The 26,106-nt window shown below is 40.6% G+C and overlaps 1 protein-coding gene across 1 annotated transcript in view; it reads left to right on the top strand.

Moving 5' to 3' along the window:
• Positions 1-26,106, top strand: part of exoc4 (exocyst complex component 4) — a 153,606-nt gene that overhangs the window by 49,521 nt on the left and 77,979 nt on the right. The window contains exon 11 of the mRNA XM_084710580.1: positions 9,217-9,313. Coding sequence (XP_084566706.1) covers positions 9,217-9,313 — 97 coding nt within the window. The remainder of the gene's footprint in view (positions 1-9,216; positions 9,314-26,106) is intronic.

Here is a 26,106-nt window from a genome sequence, read left to right on the forward strand (position 1 = left end):
ATAAATCAGGCATTAAATGCAGCATGGAAGCGGTAAGAATAGAAATGACAGGTGGATGCAGAGGACAACAGAAGGAGGACAAGGTTGTACTAGTTTACACAGTGCAGACATTTAATCAGAGGGAAAGAGCTTGGTGTATTTTCCCAACCTGGGGCTAATTCTAATCAGCATTGGTCTTGTCATCATTGGCGGCTTTGACTGTCACCTCTGTGTTTACTTTTAATCTCAGACCTGCTGATTGGAGAAGATGTAGGGATGAACAGATGAAAGAGGGAGGGAGTGAAGGAAGGATGGATGGAGGAAGGACATGTGGAGCTGTAGAGACCTTGGCACCTGCACTGTAGCAGCCTCACTGGCAGCCAGACAGATAAACAACACACACCTCTTGGTCTCCCAGCGTGCAACAGGTTCTTCCGGTAAAAAAGAGCGTGTTCACTGTGCTGTCTTGATCCCCTGCTGGGTCCAATCAAAGATGTGATGACACATGGTTTTCTGGCCGATTAGTTCTACCAGTTTTTATACACCCACGCGCACACACACGCACACTCACACTCACATGCATGTATTCAATCAGTCACACTTAATTTTTTGTTATGGTTGACAGATTCAAGAGACCGTGTCAGTGAAAAATGTTTTTAAACCCTTGATGATTGGAGTGGAGTGAGCATGGTGATGATGGTTTTCCCCAGAATATAACAAAACGTGTTTTTGGCAGAGCAGTTTTCGCAATAAATGCAGTTTAAAGGAAATCACATGATTAATCTTTTTGGATGATACTTGTACTTGTTAAATATGGTGTGAAATATAAAAAATGACCTTTTGACATGTTTTTCTATACCAGCATGCATGCATTGGGAGCAGCTGGGTATGAGGTACACAGTATTTGAAAAAGTGAGGCCACGACGCATACTCTTACCCTCATGCCTAAACCTAACCAGCCTCAACCGATAAAGCCAGCAAATACTAGCAAATCAGAGTCAGAGTACAGTGGGTCATGACTTTACTCTCCTGAGGTACACCCTCACCAGTCATATAAAGAAGTGGAAAAGTGAAATTAATTTGTGAATCCTCGCAAAATAGGTGGTGGTCAAAGTTCTGTGATGTAGTGACTTCTTGCACCCTCTGGTTGTTTCCATTCCCGCAAAGGTCATGACTGTCACAGTCGTTTTCAGTTGGTTAACAGCACAAATTTGCATCTCAGTGTTCGCCAAAGTTGAATTGATTGCCGTGTTTCCATTGAAATGAGGTGATTTTGCTGTTGTAATGCTGGCGTGCCTGAGCCCTAACACAGAGCTAAAACATAACATATAGACCAGGGCTGTCCTATATTTTGAGCTTCAAGGCTTCAGAAGTAATCAATCATTGTCTAATGTAGGCAAACACATTCACACGAACGGGCAATTGAGTTTCTACTTTGTGAAAACTGCATGTCGTATTTTTGTACTCCAGGCACAGATGCATGTAATATGCTGCCATGAAACACTCAGTCAAACAGCCAGTGTTATAATGTGTTAGATAAATAATTCTCATTTCATTTCATATTTTATTCCGTTCAGATCTTATTTTAGGACATTTTTTACAGTCAAAGTTTTAACTGTTAAATCTTCTCAGCTTACCACAGGTGGTAACAGAACTTCTTTAAATCTCAGAAGGTTTAACTTGTGTCATGGACTGGAATGTGAGGTTTACCACTAAGATAACTTTTGAGTGAAGTGAATATTGTGTCTGAGATTTTCTTTTAAAAAGACGACATGATCCAGGAAGTCTTGTTTAATATAAAGTTATGCACACAGCCATGGAAAAATACTAAGGCAGACTCTAGATATTACAAAACCTAGAGGTCTCTCCAGGTCTTAGAAGATCTAGACCCGATGTGCCTAGTTCTGTTTGTTTGCCTGTGCTTGAAGAATAAATTTATCATATTTTTTCACCGGAAGACAGAGTGCCTTCATTTTTCCTTGGCTGTCTAAAATTAGATTTCCTGGATCTTGTTGTCTGTTTGTACTTGTACAGTATCAGACCAGCCATCAGAGCCGTGCATCACCTCCTTCTCCCATTATGAACTTTTGAGATTTGTTTACTTGCTGTGTGAAACGTCTTTTACGTGTACATCCATTCATCCAGACTGACACAACTTAGAAGCGATCAGTTGGATTGTCATGAAATGTGCTGCGTACATTCAAGGTCCCAAGCAGATGAATTATACTGTCTTTGGTGTCCCTCTGATTTTTCCTCTAGAGCCACCAGCAGATCAGTTTTCACTACTTTAGTATGTAACAGCGCATTTCCTTTTACATTTGCATTTAGCTCAATGCACCACTGTGCAGTCCACAAGTACATCCTCACAAAGCCACAGGCATGGCCGAAGAATCTTCTAAAATCCACACAAAGCTTATTTTCACATTTTGCCACTGCTTGTCAACAGATTGAAACTGCACTGTCATTGCTAAACTTTTAAAGACATACAAGTTTTTCCCCAAAATGTCCCTTATTTAGGATAACTTTTTCTTGTGTCTCAAAAGAGACATTCTGCACAATTAATATTCATTTTGACACTCGAGTGCATTGTTGTCATACCACCACTGACAGATGTGCCTTCATTAAACTGAAGACCACGGAGACACATTGTATGCCACAGTGACGCTTTTAATAATTAATCCAACTCAATTTACACCTGAATTTATTTATACTATTATTTATTTATACCATTTATTCTCAGCTTAGGGGTGGATTTGGTCTCCTGGAAGGTGGAGCAGCAGATACCATCCCGTCAAATTAATTTTAATAATAGAAGGCTCTCATTAAGACCCAATCAGACATGAAGACAGTCTGAGTGGAATGGGTTGCCCAGAATTGACCAGAGTCATACATTATTGACACGCGGATCGTTCTTATTGGATCAGCAGGTTTCAGCTCTGTGAATATGTGTAGCCGACCGCCAGTCTGATTCTTTCACAAGCATACACACACATACACGATTAAATGCATCTGATTTGTACATGGAGAATTACCTGAATTGATCACTCCCAATGTAATTTTCATAGCATAACGGCGATAGACAAATGAGGCCATTGAGGTTGAAAATTGGATTATTCTATATGGCACTTTATATTTGCACAATGTAGCTTGAAATGTGCAGTGCTGGCTAACGGCACAGATTACAGGCCTCAATCAAAGGAAGAGCACTGCCTCACTGTAATATTATAGGCCAGCAATTACCGTACGTGCTGGGGAGAGGTGCAGATATTGCAGAATCCTCCAAATTTCAGCTTGGATAGTGTTATGGGCGCTATTGAAAGTTTTATGTCCGAACATGTTCGTGTGTGTTTGTATTTTGATGTCAAATTCTGCTCATGCTGCTGTCCAGCACAGCCAATTGTTTTCACTTTTGTGAGCCTACACTGTGTGTGTGGGACATGATTGTGAGTCAATTACACCAATCACCCAGTCGCCCTCCTGCCAGTCCCAATCAGAATCCAGCCAGAGCGATCACAGGTATCTTTGATCCTCTTGAGTAACACAAACACAAACCCAGCTTGGCACACTGGCTGTAAATGAGAGGTTAAATTTGGTCACAACGTGTGTGTGCAAAGCTATTGCATTCAGACTTTATTGTCACAACATTATCTCAATATTGATATGTAATAATCTTTACTAACATATTAAGAATCACATGATGGAAACTATTAATTCCATCTTCATTTAACTTGACCTAACAATTATTTAGACGTGATAACTGTCAAAGAAAATCAAACGACAAAAAATCTACCCATCATCTCTAGGTTATCTGAGTTGACCACAGTGCACTGTGTGCACACTGAAGTTAGACAGCGAACAATGTTAAGCAAATGGATTTCTGCAGTTTAATCATTTCTTTTTCACAAGTAGATATATCATTACATTCAGGGCATGTCTACCAAGTAATTCTACATAAACCAGCAACTGAAACACAGACGCACCAGCCAGGGTCACAGATCATAACCGGCGTGAATGTAACAACAAAGCTAATGCTATTAAGCTCATGCTGCAGTATAAACTTCCACGAAAAGCACTTTTAATTAGTTTGGAGTCAAGTAAATGTTCAGTGAATCGCCTGTCACTCAAAAAGAAAATATATACATCAGGTCTGGATATGTCCCTCTGGCCCCTGAAAATAATGGAGTAAGAAATGCGTCTCTCTCTGTGAAAGTAGCACCAGCGACTGTCTTACCAATGAGAATTTGGTCAGACCAACTGACCAGAAGGTGTCAGCCTCATCAATATGAGATTTAAACCCACATATCATTAACATTAATTGTTATATTGTGGCAGTGCATGGACACGCAAACATCGTCAGGCATGTCATCATGAGTGCTTCTGTGTTTGCTGCTGTCCTTTTTTCTATACAAGCACACAAATTCAGTTGGTGGCCACAAGACAGATTCAAACCACTTGTAAATTAGGGATTATGACTGTTCCTTTGCCCGTCTGTCTGGATTTCCTCATCTCGCCCCCTTTGACACACTCTCAGATGCATACAGAAACACGCTGGTCCCCGGAGACACTGGAGTGTGTTAAAGAAGGCATCACACGTTCATTCTTTCCCTGCCTAAATCTGGGCAGGGCCGGAATTCATCACAGGATCAAACCCGTTTCTCATCAAACCCAGGAAAGTGTAGCTAATGCAATTTCACTAAGTCACTGCCTGACTTGATTACATGTGGGCTGGGGAGTGCATGCTAAGGCACCACAGGGAGCTGGATGGGTGTCACAGTGTGAGAGTGTGTGAGCATATGGTATCTATGTAGTTTAGGTTGATCCGTTTTTGGCTCTGTGTCAGTTCACTCCCGTGTGTGTGTGTGTGTGTGTTTGTTGTGTGTTTAGAGCCATTGTACCGTACGTATATACATATCTGTGCACTCTTAAAATTAAGGGTTCCAAAAGGGTACTTCCTGAAGGGCTTACCCAGAACCATTTGCTTCCTTTGAAGAAAGGTCGTCTGTCGAGATCTATAAGAACCTACCTATCAGAACCATTTTCATCCAAAGAACCCTTTATGGAAGAAATTGTTCCTCACTGTTTGTTAAAAACCTTAAAGAACCCTTTCCTTTGGAACTTTTAGAATATAAAGGGTTTCTCTCTAGAACCCTCTGCATTGGATCTAGATAAAACCCTTGGAATATAAAAGGTTACTTGGTTGAACACATTGGGTGGGTTCTAGAGAAAACCCTTGGAAAATAAAAGTGTTCTTGTTTGATCCACCTTGGTAGAACCTCCCGTCTGGCTTCTACTTAAAACCCTTGGAGTATAAATAGGCTGGGTGGGTTCTTGTTAGCAACCTTAGAAGTTGGAAAGTCTGTCCAGAATCCCAGAAGAGGGTTCTAGGTGGAATCATTACACCATAGAAGGGTTCTCCTTTAGAACCTCTCAAATGTGTTTGTGGGTGAAATCCTTTATGTTGGGTTTTAGGCAGAACTCTCTGGAAGGGTTTCAAGTGAAAACTTTATTAAAGGCTCTACCAGGAACCAAAAAAGGTTCTCCTATGGGAACAAGCCAAAGAACCCTTCATGGTTCTGCTTAGGTGTTTTATTTTTCAGGGTGTACCTGTCTGTTCGTACCCTTTTAAGCCATGCTTTTTTTATGGATAGAAGTTGTGTGTGTTGCAGACGGAGCGGTGGTCCTCAAGGGGGATTTCAGGCAGATTTGGCCACATTAGAATGTGTCGCTTCTTCCTTTCCAGCTTTCCGTTGCCGTCCCACTGAGCACCACACCTCCACACACCCCTCCCACTAATCCTGGATCAAGACCACACACCAAGGGAACGCAAATTCACACACTCGTCCAAACAGCACTAACGAATACTCGAGCACACGCATGCAAACACACATGCTCTCGCAAACAAAATGGCACTTTTACACATTATGTGGAGAGAGGGCTGGCAGCAGTTTGGTGGCATCCTGACCTGAAACCGGAGCCACCCTGTCACGTCTAGACAACTCTGAAGAATCCTATGCATATTAATGCAAGCCTATTTAATATTCATCAGTGCTATGCCCTGTTGGCAGCTGGTCCCAGACCCCATGGATCAATGAGGTCTCTTCCTCGCTCCTTTGTCTGACACGGATGCAGATGTTTAGAGCATGAAATTAAATTGGTCACTGTCATTGGGAATACATACATAGTAGTCAATTTGGTGTGTGAGTGTGTGTGTGTGGTTGCTGGTTAGATGTGGCTCTTGGAGCAGACAAGTAACGCCAACTTCCCCAGAGTCTGTGACATGTTGATGTTATTCATGGGAACTTGAGTGTTTGCAAGTCGATGACGAGGAAACAAAAGTTTAGCCGGCTCTTTCCGCGTTGACGATCAGTGAAAGAGAGAGCGAGATAGAAAATGTGGGAGAGGGTGGAGGCAGGAGAGTGCGTTGGCGGCAGCTTTGTTTAGGAGCCTGTAATTGAGTCTTAATTGAATTGGCACCAAAGGAAGGATGAATGGATGGAGAGATGGAGAAAGAGAGAGTTTGAGTGAATTGGACCTCATCTCTGTCTCCACTTAGCAACGCGGATGTGGGCTCACCGTGCAGGCGAATTTCATGGCAACAGATCAGAATCAGAAACCCTTGATTTGAAAGTTTTGGATGGAATGAAAGCTTACCTTGTCATTTTAATGAAAATACGAACCGTGTTGTCTCCCATATTTCTCAAACGAATCGTGTTCCATTAGAAATGTATTATGGAGCCCGGGCACAGGGAACAATGGGTTCATATGCATTTGAATGCGAGGCGAGACAGGCTGTGCAGGTAATGCGGAACAGGCTTTCGCACTATGGCGAAGTGTCCTTTGTGTTATATCACACAAGCTTTGCAAGGCCGTATTGGACATGGAAATGAAACAGAAGAAAACAGCAGAGCGAGGCTTTGTGCCGAGCTGAAATCTCACCGTTTCAGAACGCGCACATGCACACACACCTTTGCCCATTTTGAAACCCTATCAAAGTAGCTAGGATCACCATCTTGTTTGATTCCTGTCCAGTCCAGTTTCCACTTAACTTCCTCTGTACACTTGACGGCACATCACACCCCATTTCAACTGACCAGAGCAGGAAAGCGCAGTCAGCATGTTGATGGTATTATTCTTACACAATCCTACACTGTAAAAAAAAAATCACAGGAATTTAGTCGAAACAACTAATCTTTTTTTGTTAACTTAAAGGAAATACATGTTTTATTTATTCAGGGTAATTAGGAGCAACATGTAACAATTGCAAGTGCAAAAATGAGTTTTCCAAATAGTGAGTTTGAGCCATAGACTTTATATTAAAATCAAATTGAATATGCATTATTTTAACTTAAAGTTCAGTCAGCTCATTAAATTAAGTTTCTAAAGAAACTTGATCAGCAAATTATGCAATACTCTTCTTTTTTATAGTCTGGAGAAAACATATATAATGAAAATTTGCTGTGTGTCTCTAAAACACATAGTTGCTTGTTTTCACAATAATCAAAACACTGCAAACCATGATGTTAAAAAAGTTAATTAATTATAATAAATGTTATAAATGTTTTTCAGTGTGACTGAAGAGTTGTTTCAACTTAATCTGTTAAGCTTATCGAACATGTTTTATCATGCACAACTGAATTAATATCAAGTTTATTTGACAAGAATACTTTATTTTTTTTTTAATCATTACAAAACTAATTACCTCAAATAGTCTTTTCAAATTCAGTCAACTTGAATTTTTATTTTAGTGAAATAAAAAGCTTATTTTCACAGGAAACATTTTCCTAAAGCTTTTCGCATGTGCAGAGCTTAGTTGTTGACGTATCAGACTCCCTTGGTTTAGAATCTAGAAGGTTATTTACTGCATTGTCTGTTTTTTCCAGTATTATGGATGTATTGTTACTGAGCGCCCTGGGAGTTAATCATAAACCTAAAACAAGAAATTCTAATGAATAACATTTTCTCCACTGCGTAACATCAGGAATGCCACCATGTCACTGCTCTCCTTCTCCATCATGTTGTGCTTGCGAACTCTGTATAAACATATACATAAACATGTGTGCAAGCACTCATGCATAGTATTCATTCAAAATCTTTGCACACACACACACACACACACACACATACACACACACACACACACACACAAAAAGACCCAGACAATCCTTTTGCTTTGCAGTTTGCTGTATTGACAACGAACCGCAATTTCTTCTCCATCAATTATATTGATTACTTCAGGATGAGTGGAGGTAATGAGCTTCGGTGTTCTTTCTCTCCCCTGTGATCTCCGATCGTCCCTGGCAACAGCCTCCACCCTCCCCACCTCTACCTCCCTGACTCCTTTCTGAGCATGCTACATGGCAATGATTTTCTGATTAACCCTTGTTAGCTGCGGGGCTCACCCACGCAGTGACGCAGGGGCATGAAGGAGTGTAAGCATGTGGGATGCGTTTAGATTTGTAATGGAGAGCTGCACTGATTGAGTGATGTATTTATTAGGGCTGAAGGTATTCTCTTGTGTTGATTAAATATTTAAATATTTAACAATATTTCAGAATAATTTGAGGTTTTAAAAAAAGAGATTAATGGAGGGAACATTATTGCTTTCTACGAGATCACAGTACATGGTCGCATACAGAACAGCCCTCTTGGGGTTGGTTGGGATTTGGTGTCTTGTTAAAGGGCACAGGTGATGATTAGAGCCAGACAGATATATTGGTCAACCAATATTATCAGCAGATATTGGCCTCTCACAGTTGTATGGGTCGATATTGATAAAGGTTTATATGTTGTCCAGAATGCACCAATATGAAAACTTCTCCTTGATGTCATTTTGGACAATAAAGTTCATTCTGCAAAATGAAATAATGACTTTTGCCCCCTGATATTGTTATCAGTATTTGCCTCAAAAATCCAGTATTCAGTCAGGCTCTAGTGATGGTTGTCATGCTGGGTTCAGACTGTGTTTTTGTCTGTTATTATGGTCAGTTTGTCAGATTATGCAATTATAGAGCTTGTGTGTGATGTCAAAGTGAAGCAGTTGATATATGCCTCGAGTTTAGTTTGGCTCATTCAAAGCAGATCTACAGAATCACTTGAATCCTCTAAATGTCAGCCTACATACAATTTGCACATACTCATTTTACATATTTTGCTGTTTAAACACCCACTGCAACAACACTATTATGACTAGATGTCTATTTTAACGCGTTTGGCTGAATCCTTTCTCCTGTGTTGCAGGTGGTGCTGATGACAACCTGATTGAAGGGGGAGAAATGAAGTTTGTGTGTAAACCAGGAGCGAGGAACATCACTGTGATCTTCCAGCCTCTCCTCAGGTACGACGCTGAGTGATGTACTGAACATTCAGCCAAAAATTAATTGGGATGTGGTTTTAAGATGTGTTTTTTTTGGCAATGTGATCAGCAACACAAAACAGCAAGAAGTCTGTAGTGACTCATCTGAAATGAGTCACCACTTACCGCATGAGTGAGTGCTGAAGTACAGCGGAGTCACAAAGTAAGATAGAGTAAATGAAATGATAAGCAAATCGTAATATCAAGCCACTTTTAATTTGAGAGTATTTTGTTGCAGAAGAATGAATACGGTGCCAGTATTGCAATGCAATTAATCAGTTATGATAGATTGACCAACCAAGACTTACTTATATTATCACTCAGGATTATTCTGGTCCATAATAGTTACAGGGTTTTCGTAGATAAGACTAAAATCCAATAATCTGAATTTCAGGACTTAAAATGTCTTGACAGTTCTTAAAAATGTATTGGATTATGAAGTTAATGTTAGGTTTATAAAGCTGAAATAACTTCAAGTCGCAATTTTAAATGTGTGTTGGGGGAAAAAAATCAATCACACTGTAACAGCTACAAATTATTGTAACCAATACCCTCTAATGGAAACTATGGAGCCCACACAGCTAGCTTCATGCTCGTGCTGGGAAGGGAAAGGCTTACATTACGCAATTTAGATTGGCAGATTTCATTAACAGAATGCTTAATATTATTGATTAATTAGAGATTAATTTCATACTAATTTTACTTTTGCCAGTATGGGTGTGAAATAGGTCTTAAATTGGATTCATAATGGTCTTTAAAAGTCTTAAATTTAAGTTGTTAAAACCTGCAGAAACCCTCTGTGTAGACAAAAATATTACATTGCTGCTGTAGACACAGTAAACACTAGGACACTCTAATGTACAACACTGCTGATGTCCAGCAATAGGTGACTGATTAGATTAAAATAAATTTCATGAACAGAAGAACCTGCTGCCTTTACTGGAACAGGTTGGGCAGATTTCATTAATTTCACGAGACACTCGTGTGCATGTGTGAAAGGGCCACTAGTGTCGTACTGGTCTGTCAGAAAGGGATGGCCGAGAAGCTCAAGACGTATGACGGCTGGGACATGACTCAATACCAGTAAAATGTAAACTAATTATATTACAAGGCCTCTTAGTGACCATCTATCGATTCCAGCCTTTTTAATGTTTAGAAGGATATCGTAAATCAAACGTGATGTAATACACTGTACTTTCACTTCAAAATGTTTTGTTGATACCATCCAGGAATTGGGATTGACTACCGCTCTCGCTTTTATTTCCTATTAAATTTGAGTATTGTGAAGGGTTGTCTTTGTGGTAATGTTCTGTAGGTCTGGTACTTCTCTATACAGTGCTGTGGTCCCAGGCGAGTAGTGTAAATCTAATCGTGAAGCAGTTTAATTGAATTGGCCTCCATGCAGTGATACATTACCTTCTAGGATCCATTAAAAAGAGATGTTTCCTACTTCCACACTATGGTGCTTGGCATACATTTCTACAATTTTAAACATCACGGAGCATATTTTTAATGCATCCAGGCAAGATAATTGTGCCTTTTTGGCAAACCCTTTGTTTATCTTTATGTAAATCTGGCAGCTTAACAGATGTTTTCACTGTAAAAGTCTCATGAATTCTCAGCCAGTGGAGACTTATAGCTTCACACAGACCATCTGGGTAGTAACTGTGTTATGAGGTAGCTAACTTACTTTGGTGTTTGGGCTCAACAAAGTTTCTTTAATCATACAGTCGGTTAATAAACTTGGAAAAACACCCAATACAGACAGCAGGTGTTTGTGTAGATTTTGCAAATAAATGATGTGTATACTCTGACCACTGAATGTTGGACTGACTACTAAACAAAGCAAAACAAAAACAAGAAATAAAAGTGCGACCATTAAGGGTTCTTTGGCTTGTCTCCACCCTGCTATCAAGAACCTACCCAGGGCTTCAACGGAGAACCCTTTTTACATTACAGGGCTTTCATTTTGAATCCACCCTGGGGGGTTCTACCAAGTACCCTTTCATATTCTAAGGGCTTTATCTACAACACACCCAGGGGTTTTTATATTATAGTACAAAAAAAAACCTTGACAAAAGAGTTCTTCAGGGATCTGAAAAATTCTAAATGAACTCTTTCTTCACAAGCAAATGGTTCTGGGTAGAACCTCAGCACTTCAGGTTCCCTTTTGGAACCCTTATTTTTAAGAGTGCATGATGTGCAGGTGGTTGCCTGTGTGCTTATGTCCCTTTACTGATGCTTTGGCCTTGAATCTTCCTCTCAGTCCCTCTCTCTGCCTCTCGTTTACACACTTTCCTTCTCTCCCTGACACACACACACACACACACACACACACACACACACACACACACACACACACACACACACACACACACACACACACACACGCTGACGTCCAACCCCTGTTCACTCACTGTGGGCCTGGCCAAGCTTTTGTCTGAACAAATGACCAAAAATAAAACGGTGACTAGCTTTCTGCCAACCTCTCCCATGTTGTCTGTAATGGTTCATATCAATCACACCAAACTGCCTCGCGCGCAGGGCTCTCTCTTCGTTCTCTCCCTCCCTCCGACCTGCCCTCTCTAGACTTCTAGTGCCAGTGGAGCGCTGTTTCTTGCAGATGGTTTTCTAATGGCAAAGCTCTGGCATGCTGCTGATGGATCACTACACCTCCTGCAGCCAGCCATGCAACTCATGGCAGCTTTAATGACAGAAACAGTTGGGGGTTGCAGCACTGGAAATCAGTGGTGTGTGTGTTGTAATGTGTAGGCGTATGAGACAACAGGGTTTGATTGTGTTATATTTCTTTTCTGCACAACTAAATCAAGTATACTTTATGTTGTTCTTGTTTCAGATCTTTGTTTGTGTTTGGTTTCCAAAGAAACACAACATCTGCAAATACCACCCTCTGAAATGTTTATATGATTATGTTTTTCATTCCATTGGTTTCTTGTTGAGTCAAAATTTTATGTTGTAATGTTGCGGCAATGTGGTTTCCATGTTGACACCTGTCTCAAGCTCTCTTCAGGCTTTTCAAGTATTCAGCTGGTTCACTTATAATTAGGACTGAGAGATGAATTGCCATGGTAACCTCTGCTGCACAGCTAACCTGCTCCAGAGAGGGTTAACTTAAAAGTAGTTGATCAAAATATGTCAGCATCCCATGTAATGACCAATCAGATCACTTGAAGAGCTTGTAAAACAAATCCCACAATTTATTCAGATGTAGAAGTAAGGCTAAGCTTCTCATTCTATTCTACTTGTGTGATTACACTTTATCTTTTGCCTTACTGAATACCATGTTCTGCTGGCACATTAATCTAATTTCCCTGTGGGTATTACCATTTCATTTTACTGTATGTCATATTAAGTACTCCACTCATGGTTCAGACGATGTTGCATCTGATCGGCTTGTAATTAAGTACATACATAATGCTCAGTGAAGCCAAGTAACCGAAACAGAGCCAGACAAAGTTGAACTTGCTTCCTGATACAGGCCCCTTGTCATGGAGCAGTGGTGACAGCAGTACACGGATTACTCACAACGTTAAAACCACCCACCTAATATTGTGATATTGTCTAGCTCCCCATCGTGCCACCCACAGATGCTCGATCAGATTGAGATCTGGGGAATCTGGAGGCTATATCATGACCATGTCAACACCAGCCCACCTTCTTCCATTACTCCATGGTCCAGTTCTGACTTACCATGCTGTCAACCGTGGACGAGTCAGCATAGGCGCTTGTGCTACAGTATCCTTTGCTAGCCCATCAGGTCAGTGAGCAATGGGCACCCATGATTCTGTCACTAGTTCATCAGTTGTACTTCCTTGGACCATACCTGCATAACAGGTAAACCCCCCAAGACCTGCCAGTTTCAAGATGATCTGACCCAATCATCTAGCCGTCCCATTTCGGCCCTTCCCAAAGTCAATCTTTAAGCTTGCCTATTTTCCAGCCTCCAACATATCAGCTTGAAGAATTGACTGTTCACTTACTGCCTAATATATCCCACCATTTGACAGCTGCCATTGTAACAGAGATGATCAATGTTATTCACTTCACTGTCTGTGGTTCTAATGTTTGGCTGATCAGTATTTGAAGAATACTGTGGAAATATGGGGTGTCATTCCCATGAGCTGTCAGGTTCATCTGTAACCCAGTCAGAGCTGTATTTCTATTCTTCTGCAATAAGTGAAGTGCATTTGAGCATTGGGCTCCACCAAGGTTCTGGCTTGCTCCCTATTCTGTTTTGGACAGAATGTCGAGAAGCAGCCAAAAAGTGAAGAGTGAACAGAATTGCATATCTGCATCACTGATCCAGAATGTGTTAGAGGGATTATATATCCCACCTGGTCTCGGAAAGCGTTGGACTCCCGCTGGAAGAGCTGGAGGAGGTGGCTGGGGAGGAGGACATCTGGGCTACCTTAGTTATCCTGCTGCTGCTACAATCTAGCCCTGGCTAAATGCCAGAAAAAGGCTTATAATGAGAAGGGGACTAGAGTGTAGTGGACACTAAAGTACTTAGTGCTAATGTTTGCCTTTATCTTGCTCCGGGGCATGTGCTTTTCCAAAGCAGTTGCAAACAATATGTGTTTCCCTTCTATACACACTGAATATTATGAGGTAGATGCCTTTACTGTTATTTCCATCCATCACACCTAAGCTATGTATCACATGTGTATGCCTAATTGTTGAGTCTGTCTGTGTGTTTGTCATTTACTTAGTTCATCGCCAGCAGCAAATATGTTGTGAAACTTATTTTGATGTGGCTCAATACAGCCGAATCTTTGCTTCTTGTTTGTTTTAGGCTCAGCAGTGCTACAGCTTGTAGCAAGTTAATGGTTCCACCCTCACAAGTATAGCAATCTACTTTCGATGTGTCAGAGCTAAGAATGTATGTCTTTAAAGATGCATGCACAATATGGGGCAGACGTAGGGGAGTGTTTGTGCATGTAGCAGCCAATTTAGTTTGACTTGTAGGGTCTCCTGCTGACATTTGGGTGGTATTTACACCCCTTGCTCCGGACGAGGTTGGCATTTTGAAAAGCTTCAGCGGGCCCCTTAATCTCTCCCTGTTCACCATCCACAAGATGACCAAGCATGGCAATGCTTGTAGATGTCTGCTATGTATGTGCCTGTTTGGCAGTGGGTGTTTTTGTGTGTGCAGGTAAAGCCTGAAGTCCAACAGAGTTGCTGCCATATATCTGAGTTAATTAGTAAGTAAAATGTTTGCATAACCAACAGGAGTCAAAACTCTTTCTTATCTGTATGTGGGTGCATGTTGTTGTCTGTGCAATTGTGTACCAAAACATAAAGCAAGCTTAGAATTATCCTGCCGGTCTCACATAATGTCAGGCTGGTAGGTACTAGATTGATCTCCTCACTGCTGTTTAACAGTCGACTGAGTACAGATCTCTTCGTATGCACTCACAGCTTTGGCTTATTAAAAAGTACTCATGTTGATGTGCAGATAGTAGAATTCATACCAGGTCTACTCGAGGGAGAGAAGAGTCAGAAGGTTGGAGATTGACAGAGACTGCTTGGGGGAAGCAGAGAGGGAAGGACAATGGAGCAGGCGATGAAAGGAATGAGAAGCGGATAGAAAGCTAGATGACAGGAAAAGGACAGAAGGGCTCTGCCTCCCACCGCTGTAGCCTGTGGTGAAAACGAAACACGCCATGATTCTGCACTAATTTCACACTCTCATTAACTCCCCTCCTGAGCAGCACACACAGACCAAGACAAATAGGAAGAGCAAGAGTTAGAGGTGAAATGGAGTATCTTTAAAGAAGTTTTTAAAAAGTGTTTTTGAGGTTTCTCAGATGATTTAGCTGAGATGTGCACTGTTGAATTCTCAAACACTGCATTCAAGGAGAAGACCTTTTTTTAACATTTAAATTTTCCACAACCCCACTGACATTTTAAAGTCCAGTATTTCTTGAAGAACAAGACTTTGCCGTGCCAAATTTCATTATTTAAAAAAAACCTGAAAATTAGATCTGTGTGAACTTATTGAGAATTCTAATTATTACCTGAAATTCCTCAGTATTGGCCAAGAAAGCTGAGCTCTCGTGCTGCAAGATCTGTTGTTTTTCCTGTATCCAGTGACATTTCTGATGTCACTAGTGTTAAGGAAGAACTACAGGCTATTGTACCTTTGTAGCAAAGCAATATCTTTATGCTCGGGTGGTGATCAGGGTTGCAAAGTAACATGTTACTGTAATTCCACTGTTTTTGGTGGTAACTAGACATGTAACTGATTACTTTTTCAAATTAATAACACAATTACGATTGCTGACATTTAAATGGGCTTGTTACTCCTTACATTTATTCTTACCTAAAAACAAAACTGCAGAGGATAGCAGACACAGCAGACGAACTAAACCTATTCCCCTGACAGATCAGGCAATGTGAGCTTGCTTTTCATCATAGTATAATACAAATTGTTCATCATATAACGATTAATTACTTCAACAAGGCCTGATCAACATATATCCAACACTGTCTGTGGTCTGTCTAATTCATAGGCAAAAAAGGTTCAGCTTACACATAGGAATACTAGCCATTGCTGCCCTCTGGTGTTGAGGAATATTACTAAGTCATATTGGTGATAATAGGTACAATAATAGATAAAAAGTTTGACAGTTATTAAAAATGAAATAGCTACACTAAAACAATGTAGTACTATGTGCATTATTAAGAGAATTGAAGCTGAAACTTAAAAGTAATACAAAAGTTTTCTTAGTTGCTAATTACTTTTAATCATAAAGCGATTCAATTACTTTTGCGAGAAGTAATTGTAACTAATAACTAAATTTCAGTAACTTGTTCAACACTGACACACAGCAACATGAGCTTCAGAAATATGCGCACAAGCATCCTGGTACACTGCCGTCACAGTCTGCAAGCAGGAGACCTTAGCTTTCTTGGTCAATATAACACACTGTGAGGAAATTATTGCTTCAAATGACTATATTTCACATCGACACTGATTAGACATCCACGTAAAAAGTGAAGAATCTTCCCTTTACTCAAGGTCATAAGCCAAATTAATTGCCAAGGCTAGAAAATAACATGGTCTGTCAAGGCAGAGAAGCAGGCAGTTATTAAGATAGCCTTGTCCTCTGCATGTATCTTTTATTGTTTGCTAATGATGAGCAGACAGAAAAACAAGTTTGGTTATTGCTTTCTGTCAAAGTGGTGCTGCTGTAGTCACTGTCCATGCACTCCTTACTGCAACATGGAAAATGGCACCCATTACTCAGGTATTTATGATCCATGTAAGTCCAGCAATTACACAGTCTTTTATGATGTTTATCCACTAGGCAGTTTATTGAGCCACAGTCTCAGTAAGAAGCAACAAATTAAAAAAAAAACAAGTTTTGTTTGATCAAAAAGTCATTTTTGAGATCATTTTGTGACAAGACTGCTGTTTGTAGTTGCTGACTGAGTTGTCTTGTGCATGACCTGTTTCAAACATGCAGATCCCCACTGTGGCAGAACTGAAAATGGCAAAAATAATTTGTGGTTGAACCTTAACCTTCGTTTAGTCAGGCAGCAACTTCATAATTACCGGTGACGACTACAGTTTTCCTTTAACAATAACATCTGTCATCCACCTCAAAGAGGTGTCTGCGCATAGGCTATTAAAATGCAGCATAGACATCTTGTCTTAAGTCTTACTCACACATACATGCACGTACTGCTTTGCTCTGCCAGCCCTTGCTCTCCTTTCTAATCTTTTCTCACTTGTTCAGGAGGATTTTCCTCAGTAAATAGCACCCTTCCTCTCTCTCTCTCTGTCTTTCTAACCCACACCCATTAAAAACTGGGAATCAGGTGGAGAGAGGATTTTACACTGGAAAGGTCAGAGAGAGAGGGAGAGATAAAGAAGGTAGAAGAAAGAAACCAACAACAGAGAGAAGAGAGCAGATGGGAGGCCATGAAAGAAAAAACACAAAGGAAAAGATGATAAAAAGAAACAAACAGACAGGTGGGATGAGAATAGAGCGAGATAAGTCCGAGGAAGAGGAGGAAGAAGAAAGAAAATGCAGAGGAATAGAAAGGCTCTTAGATTGCATGTAAGCTGGGTGGCATGTTAGCTTGCTTTGAATTGAAGTTTTATATGTGCACATACACACTCTTCATACATGTATAAAATGCTGCACATTAGGAGAAAATGAAAAGAGAGGATGGTAAGGAACTACACTATTGAATGGTAGGATGTAACCCGTACATATTGGGAGATCGATCAAAGAATCTGGGGAAGACATTTATTTTGTTTGCCGTGTGGGGTCAAGATTTACAATAAAATTGTACAAAAAAAAGTAAATACCACACATCTGCAATAAATAAATGCAGCACACATATAGAGGCCAACCATGTCGGGCAGCCTATATGTCACTTTTCTCCTGGAAGAACACCTTAAAGGACTCTTCCTCATGTTTTATGTACTGCAAGGGAACCTTAGAAAGCACTTTTCAGGTTTTTCCACTGGAAAAGCACCTTAGAGGGCTCTTTGTCCTGTTTTTTTCCCCCACTGGATAGTTACCCTAGAGGGCACTTTGGCCTGTTTTTTCCACTGGACAGTTACCCTAGAGCACACTTTGTCATGTTTTTCCACTGGAATGGCAACCTAGAGTACGGTGTCTTGGCTGATGACCGTCCATAGATGGCACTTCATTATAGGGGCATCAGAGAAGGGCACCTTTGCTGTGTTTTTTTGGAAATGCGGGCACTAGTGGGGCAATACACTCAATCCTAAAATGGTCAAATGGCATCACCAACTTTCTTAATAATTGAAATAATTAACATGATAAAAATAATGTAGCGTTTCTGGGAAAGTCTCCCACAGGGTCAGTCACCTTGAGGCAAACTAATATGAGTGGCTAGTGGTAGGAACAACAATCCCAACACCCCTGAATCCTTCTTCCTGAAGGAAACTGCTGAAACAACAAGCTGTTTGATTTGCAAGGACATGCCTATACAGTAATGTTGTTGTAAACACTATATACACTCCAACTAAATAGTAACTTATCTAAAACTATAACTAAATGTAAGGAAATAAAATGACAATAAGAGAAACAAAAATACACTTGGAGCGAGTGCAGTAGAAGACAGATGGAAAGTTAAAGAGTGTGTGTAGCAAAGGAAAGCTGCTGGATGTTTGCAGAACACAATGCCGGTTTGCTATGAATCTGTCAGGTGCTCCTACCTGTCACTAGCTCACTAGCTGCAGCACCGCCGTATCTTCATTCTTTTATCTCTTGATGCCCTCCCCACAGGACAACACACACACACACACACACACACACACACACACACACACACACACACACACACACAAACACACACCATGTTGTAAATAATACTGCCGGTTTTATCTCTTTCCAAAAGTGCAACTTCAGCCACTTTCTAGTGCAGAGTTTTCAATCTCCTCATGTCTTACAAGCACACGCATGCACAGAGACAGACATACACACCGTCGGCATGACACACACTCCAACACACACACACATACCAGATATTGTGCAGGAGATTAGATCCATCATTGCGGGGGTCTTTTCTCTGGCTATAGAAGGTGGATAAACTCTTTGATTGTGTTTATCCATCCCATAATGGAATCAGACTCAGTTCCCAGGGCAACCTGTCCAACAGACTCATGTGAAGCAGACAGTCGTCAGTCGGAGCTTAAGGGGGTCTAGTTTGTCTGAATGCTCAGCAGTAGACTTCTTATGAAGTCGGCTTTGAAGGTCCCTGTGGTTTTAGGTCGGCGTGGAGAAAAATAGCGGATACTTGGAATTCTCGCCTGGTCAGTTCAGACGCAGAAATTGTGCCGGGACACAAAGACAAACATTTATATGTACCACACAAAACACACACCTCTAGATCTTTGAAGCTTTTCCAGATGACCAGGTCATAATCACACAGATGTTCACACAGTCATGCTGTCTCCATCCATCCCCCACAGTTCCTGATTGTCTCTGATTGGCTGCTTTTGAAAGAGATTAGATTGTATTCTCCGGAGATTTGTAGGTTTGTGTGTGCATCTTAGTTTATATTGTGTGACCAACGAAAATTTAATGAAATGAAAGTCTCCATTTTTTGAGTGTATGATAATTTAATTAAGCCTAAAATGGTTCTTCGGACCTGTTGCTATGAAAGGACAGAAGTGGAAAGGCAGAATGCCCTTAATGCTTATCAAATAAATGCCAGAGGGAGCTGCTGCCAAGAGAGAATTACTAAACCACAATGTTGAGATGTTTTCAACATGTGTTGCTTTCTCCCGCGCTTGTGTGTTTGTCTTCTTTTGTCTGTCATTTCCTGCATTTTCCAGGGACATAATCAGCCAAGGAAAAATAGGAAAACAGAACAGAGTTTTACTAAACTCTAAGAAATAAGGGTTCCAAAAGGGTTCTTCCTGAAGGGCTGAAGTTCTACCCAGAATCATTTGCTTCCGAGGAACCCTTTTTTGAAGAAAGGGTTTGTCAAGGCTTCTTTATAAGATTAAGGGTTCCATTAACAACCTTTTTCACCCAAACCATTTTTAAAGGCATGGGTGTTAAAAACCCCTCACCCTCAAATATTCAAATATTCATCCATGTTTCACATGGTATTTTCAAATGTAGATGTATTTGGAATTTTGTGTTTTGTGTTTTTGCCTCATCAGCAGAATACAATTTGATTCTTTGCAGAACCCTCAGAAGATAAGAGGGTTATAGGTGAAATCCTTGTATTATAAAAATGGGTATTTTTAGACCCCTTTGGTGGGTATACTGGATGAAACCTGTAGAAGATGTAAAGGTTTTGAATGATACCCGCAGGGTTCTGGTTATACCTACTACAGCATAGAAAGGTTCTCTGTAGAACCTCTTATATATGCCTTTTCCACCAACATGGATCTGCCCCATTCTGGTTCACCTACACAGTTGGTTCCCAGCAGGAACCAAAAAGTAGCAGGGTTTCCTAGGGAACCAAAGTGGGTGTCATGTTGTACACGTTGTTGTGCCTTGGTGCTAACGTGGACTGATTCACGAGAGAGCACCACGGTTCCAAGAATCTTGAACGGAAAGGTTCTACCAAAAAAGAACAAATAGGTTTCTCCCATGGGGACGAGCCCCGAAACCCTTTATGGTTCCAGTTAGCATGTTTATTTCCAAGCATGTACCTCTAAAACCTGAAAAAAAATATTATCTCTGTTTATTAAGATCTGTGTTTATTATGTTCTAGTGTCCTTCTGAGAGTAATGTCAAGGTAAAGACGGAGTGCCGGAGATGGATGATTTACAGATATTCTCTTGTTGCTGTCCCGCACACTTCCTTCTGTTTTCTCCTTTGAATTCGGCCTCAGTCATCTGTCTTTCCTCTTTCCATCCCTCTATCCCTTGACAACATGAGCTGCCACTCTGTGTTACTGTCACATGAGTGAGCGCCAGCCCCCACATCACAGCAGCCTTTGATTGGCCAGGCCTTTCCAGGTCGGTGAGCTGCTGCCTGATAATAACCTTGTTTGATTGCTGGAGCAGAGATGTAATTGATTGATCTGCTCGCCCTGTCTGGGGCTCGGCTTCTGAAGTAGCCTTTGCGGATGTGTGCGTGCGGGTGTGTATGTACGCGTGCGCTGGAGTGGGGGGTTGGTTGATTGTCGAGGGGAGCTGTAGATAAGCATACATGCACACGTGGACACACAAAACCTCAGACTATACAGATTGCAACCACATCCACATATTCCCACGCACTTCTGTTATTGTATAGTTTAATATGCAGTGCGCACCAGAGGTGAGCAGATGAGGGAGAAAGTGGAAGGAGTTTGTTTTGTAAACTCTTCCCAGCACATCTGCCCTGTGTACCTCTCTAAACAAACCCCACCAACCAATCAACAAGTCATTAAACCTCATTAAAATTCACCAACTCCCTCTGAAAGGAATGTTTGTGATCTCCTAATTGGTGGTTACATAAGTTAGTCCATCTTTCTGGATAGTTAATTATTCTCAAAGATAGATGGTCTCAACTCAGTGCAGCATCTAATCCGATAGCGGCTAAACAGACTCAAGGTATTTCTAAGAGACATTGATTCACAGTTAATAATTGGGGTTGGGGTGTATTTGTCCTTTTTGTGTGTTTTTCTGTGTAATGTCAAAGACTGTAGGCTAACTAAGGTTATGATTTGTTGTTTTTGTGCTGCATTATGTTGTCTCTAACTATGCTGCTTGCTTTAATTTATTGTTTGGCTGTCCACATAATAGCCATATTTGACTCATGTCGCACTCAGGAGTGCGAGTAGAAGAAAAATAAGCCAGTTGTTGGACAAAGAGTTCATTTGCTGCTCTTGTCTTCGATTTGTACATTTTGGGTAATTTGGCCTCTGGCTCTGCTTATCTTTCTGCAGTTTTGAAGGATATTTTTTGTGTGTATATTATGTTTAGTTTCCCAAAAACAAAGTCTGGCTCAGTAGAGATTATTTCTTCCTCTGTAATAATACCCAGATATGTCTCTCCTATGCCCAAACTGAATCATCCCAGAGTTAAAGGTATAGTTCTGATTAGTTAGTGTCGGTTTGAATGGGGTACTTATTTATTGTCAGTGTATTAGCTACAGTAGATGCCAGTCGACAGGCCCTCAGTTTAGAGAAACAGAGAGGAATAACAGCACGAAGACTAAGCAATGTACTGCTCTGGATCGGGTCAGGAGCAAAAGGTCCACCTAAAAAAAATATATGGCCAAACTGTCCCTTTAAACCGTGAGATGAAGAAGCAAACCAGAACTCTTAAAAGGACACAACATACATTTTTAAAAGAGATGGATATTTCTCCTCTTTCGTCCTTCCTCTCCTATCAGTGATGGTTTGATCCCCGGCCAGTCATGCTGGAGTCATGGTGTGCCCAGTGAATGTGCAACCAGTGGAAAAGTCAAACTGCCAGACCCTGATTGAGTCTGTTTATCGAGCCTCTCCTCTCCTCTCCTCTCCTCTCCTCTCCTCTCCTCTCCTCTCCTCTCCTCTCCTCTCCTCTCCTCTCCTCTCCTCTCGATGTGTTACGTCAATCTAAAGGCTATGAATTTAAATACTCATCTGTGAGACAACTATGCTATTCCCCTCTTAGACGTTGAATCTTTCCTCAGAGGATGGAAAATCAATGTAGATGTCGATCACTCCACTTTAAAAGTTATCCAAACAAGCAGAAGTACACATGGTATTTCCACATTGCCCCATCTGCTCGTCTGTTTTTCAGTAAAGTAAGTGAAGCATGGGAAGTCTAAGGATAGAAACACTTTTGCAATAAATTGTAACAACACTGAACTGGCGAGCTTTCCTCCAGGGCTGATGAGCCGCAGAAGTGCAACCCCCTCCTCTATCTGTGAGTGGTCTCTTCTGTTAAACTGTTTGGTTAAATTCATTACATCCACCCGAAATATAGCTCATGTCCACAACAATGACGACTGGAAGGGAATTTCAACCAGAGGACAGAACAGACTCTATGAGAGGGAATCAACAACAGACGGGAGGTGGGGAGAGAAGGGAAAAGGCGAAAATCCATTATGTTTGATGTTAGTGTCTCACCCTGGCAGCAAATGCTGCTGGAAAAACCCTGTGAAATGACATTAGGGGCGTCTTGTAATGTGATTTCTGCTATGTGTGAATATGAGATTTCTAATGGATTTGAGCACATTAGAGCAGTCTTTATCTGTAGTATTTATTCCCCCCTGGTTTCAAATGCAATTTGCTAAGTACGACGTTTCACTCAGCTCTAGCTCACTAGCTTTCTGGCTAGGAGGGATGTGGGGGAGGATTATATTATTTCTCTTTTTTGTGGGGGGTGCTACATAAAGATATCATGATAAATATTCGAGGCACAGCGTTTGTGACAAATTGGTGTATTATGAGAGAGATTATTTCTATAATATGTGCAGAGGTATGCAGAGCAGAATATTTTCATCTGGAGTGGTTCTGTGCATGTGTATTTCAATTGGTTCATCTTCACTTACTTTATGTCTGTGTGTATGAGTATATATGTGTTTTGGACCGTAGATACAGGCATTTACCACACCCTTCAGGGTATGTACACTTGTGATCTGCACATGATATCATGATACTTCTCTTTAATGAGAAGAAGATGCATGCAGATGTACTGGTGTTGAAATGTGAATACCCAAAAAGGACAAGAGTCATAGATGAGAGGCTTATGTTCATGACAGTACAGAATCCAAAAATTAATGGCATCCTGGTTGGATGTAGGCTTCCTTCTGTGAGATGATATAGTTGATGGAAGTAGTTCAAATGAAAGAAAATAGTTCCTATGTGAAACTGCTCACAACAAGGTCAGTTTATCTTGAGTGACTTGAGTCATGGTTTCATGGCTTTTGAGTTGTGAGTGTTTAGTATAATGTATGTTCAAAATGTGTGTATGTGAATTTCCATCACTGTGTGTACAAATTTTGCAGCGATGCATTATTTGATTCAACAGTTCGAAATAAACAAGAAAGAATAACTCAGACAATTACTAAAAGAATAATGAAACCTGGTTGTGACCAAACACCTTGGGTGATTTTATAACTAACTAACGTTTTATTTATAACTACATGCAGAGAAACACATTGAAGCATTGAAGTGATATACGTTACTGAAGTTCTTGAAAGTTCTTCTGAAAGTTAAAGCAACTATATTTGATATGTAGACTGAAAAAAAAATCTTTAGTTGGGTCTGCTGGCAAAAAAGTAAATTTCGAGTCCTGGCTGCTGAAAAGCTGACTCTTCCTCATTTAATGACATGATACAGAAATTTCAAGATGCTTTGGCCTTATGTAGGTGGGAAAAAACAAAACATTTACTTTATGTAGTCCTGTGTGGGTTTATGTATGTTTATGTAGTCTAGTGTAGGTTTTTGTAGTCTCACTTGGTTCTGTTAGGTCTCTTGTGTTTTTCTGTGTAGGAACATCGTTTCATTGTGCATTGTTTCATTGTGCATAAGCTGAAGCAATTATAAAAATAGTCTATAGTCAAAATGCATAAGCCACCAGCTGGTGAAAGGCAGGTTTTGGCTGTCTGTGTCACTGTTCATAGTGCTGACTGGGGGAGCTTCTGAGCTAACATTAGGCCTTAATTCAAGTGTTTTCTAATGCACAGTGGGTATTTAGGTGCATTGGGAAATGCTAAACAAATGAATAAATTCCAACACCTTTTCAGCACCAAGTTTATTTGAAAAGACAATTGTTTAATCCTTTAAAACAGAAATTTCTCTAAGATTCTTGCAGAGAGTGTCCGGCGAAATCATTACTTTCGCATTTTGATATGGGCGAAGTCAGAGGTCCAAAGTGAAAGCTACAAATTATTTTCTTGAATTTAATAAAGTAAATGAATACAAACAGGCTGACTTGCTAATACTTTTAGTCAGTTAGTTTGATTTAGGTGATTGTCGACATAAGAATATTCTGCTGCAGCTCTTTCCTGATTAGGAGAGCCTAGAGGCCTTGATGCACTTCTCTACACTGCCGTGCGCTGAATAAGATTTCTGCCAGAACTTGTGATGAATGGACGGAGCAGTTGGGTGCAAGACGGCAACACTGTGACGGAGTGCCATTTTTATAGCACTTCACCAGTATCTCACACTGCTTACATTCTAAAAAAGACAAAGACTCATGTTCCTCTTCAATTTTCCTGACACCCTAATATCTGTCTCTGACTGATTGGGGTCACAGCATCCCTGATTAGCATGCACATTTACGTTTTCCTGCCAGCATTTCCGTAAATTGTCCCAAATCAGCCAATGTGGTGCACTCCGAGCTCTCCGCAGGCTTAATGAGCTAGATTAAGACGGAAGTCATTTAACCCCTGCCTGCGACACACAAAGACACACACCACACAAACACACAGTCTAGATAGGCAAATGTACTCATCAGAACTAAACACACGTGAGCACAGACACACACACACGCACACACAATGTAACTACCTCACCTCCACCCTGTATTTCAGTAGATGGAGGGAGGCCATTATGCAAATGTCAGGTGTCAAGTGTAAATGAGATTGGAGGGATGGGAAACAGAAGTATTGAATATCACACCGGCTCCCTTGGCAACTGCACCGAGGTAATGAGAGCATTCCAGGACGTAGGCTGGCAAAAACCTTCGTCACACTGAAAGATAGCAAAGTGAAAAAGACTGAATAAAAATAGTTAAGAGTCAGACCATTGAGTCTGGTTGATCTAAGAAAGAATGCATAACACTACCTGCTGCTTTATTCATATTTAGAGTATCAATAAGCATGGTGGGGCTCAGGTTGTTGTTGTTTTTTAGTGGGTCTTGCTATATATTGTTACATACATACAAATAGAGTGGTGGGTCTGCTGGAGAGAACAGAATAGTTACTATCTGCAGATTAATATTGAATATTTTGGTTTATATGGCCATAAATACAGTGTAATACTTCTCATGATCACAGTTACAGTGACCAACCAGAAAAAAGCTTGGGACATAATGTTGTTTAAGTAATTCACTTATAGGTAGTACACTTAAAGTCATTTTGGATCTTTTCATACACGTGAACAAATGGAAAACAAGTTGGAAACTGCAGTAATAATACTTTGCCTTGTGGTAACCTGTCTGCTTCCAGCTGGCTACCTGAGGCTGCTGCTGCTAATTGAAATCATGATGGGAAAAAAAATCTATTTCCTTCAGTGAAATTGAGAATGAATTAGCAGGCTACAGTAATTTAATTTGTGCAGCAAATTGAAAAGCGTTTGATAAAGTTGTACTTTATTTTGAAGAAGTCAGTGAT

The sequence above is a fragment of the Lutjanus erythropterus genome, chromosome 22, assembly GCF_056507025.1.
Source record: "Lutjanus erythropterus isolate fLutEry1 chromosome 22, fLutEry1.hap2, whole genome shotgun sequence".
Taxonomy (NCBI): domain Eukaryota; kingdom Metazoa; phylum Chordata; class Actinopteri; order Lutjaniformes; family Lutjanidae; genus Lutjanus; species Lutjanus erythropterus.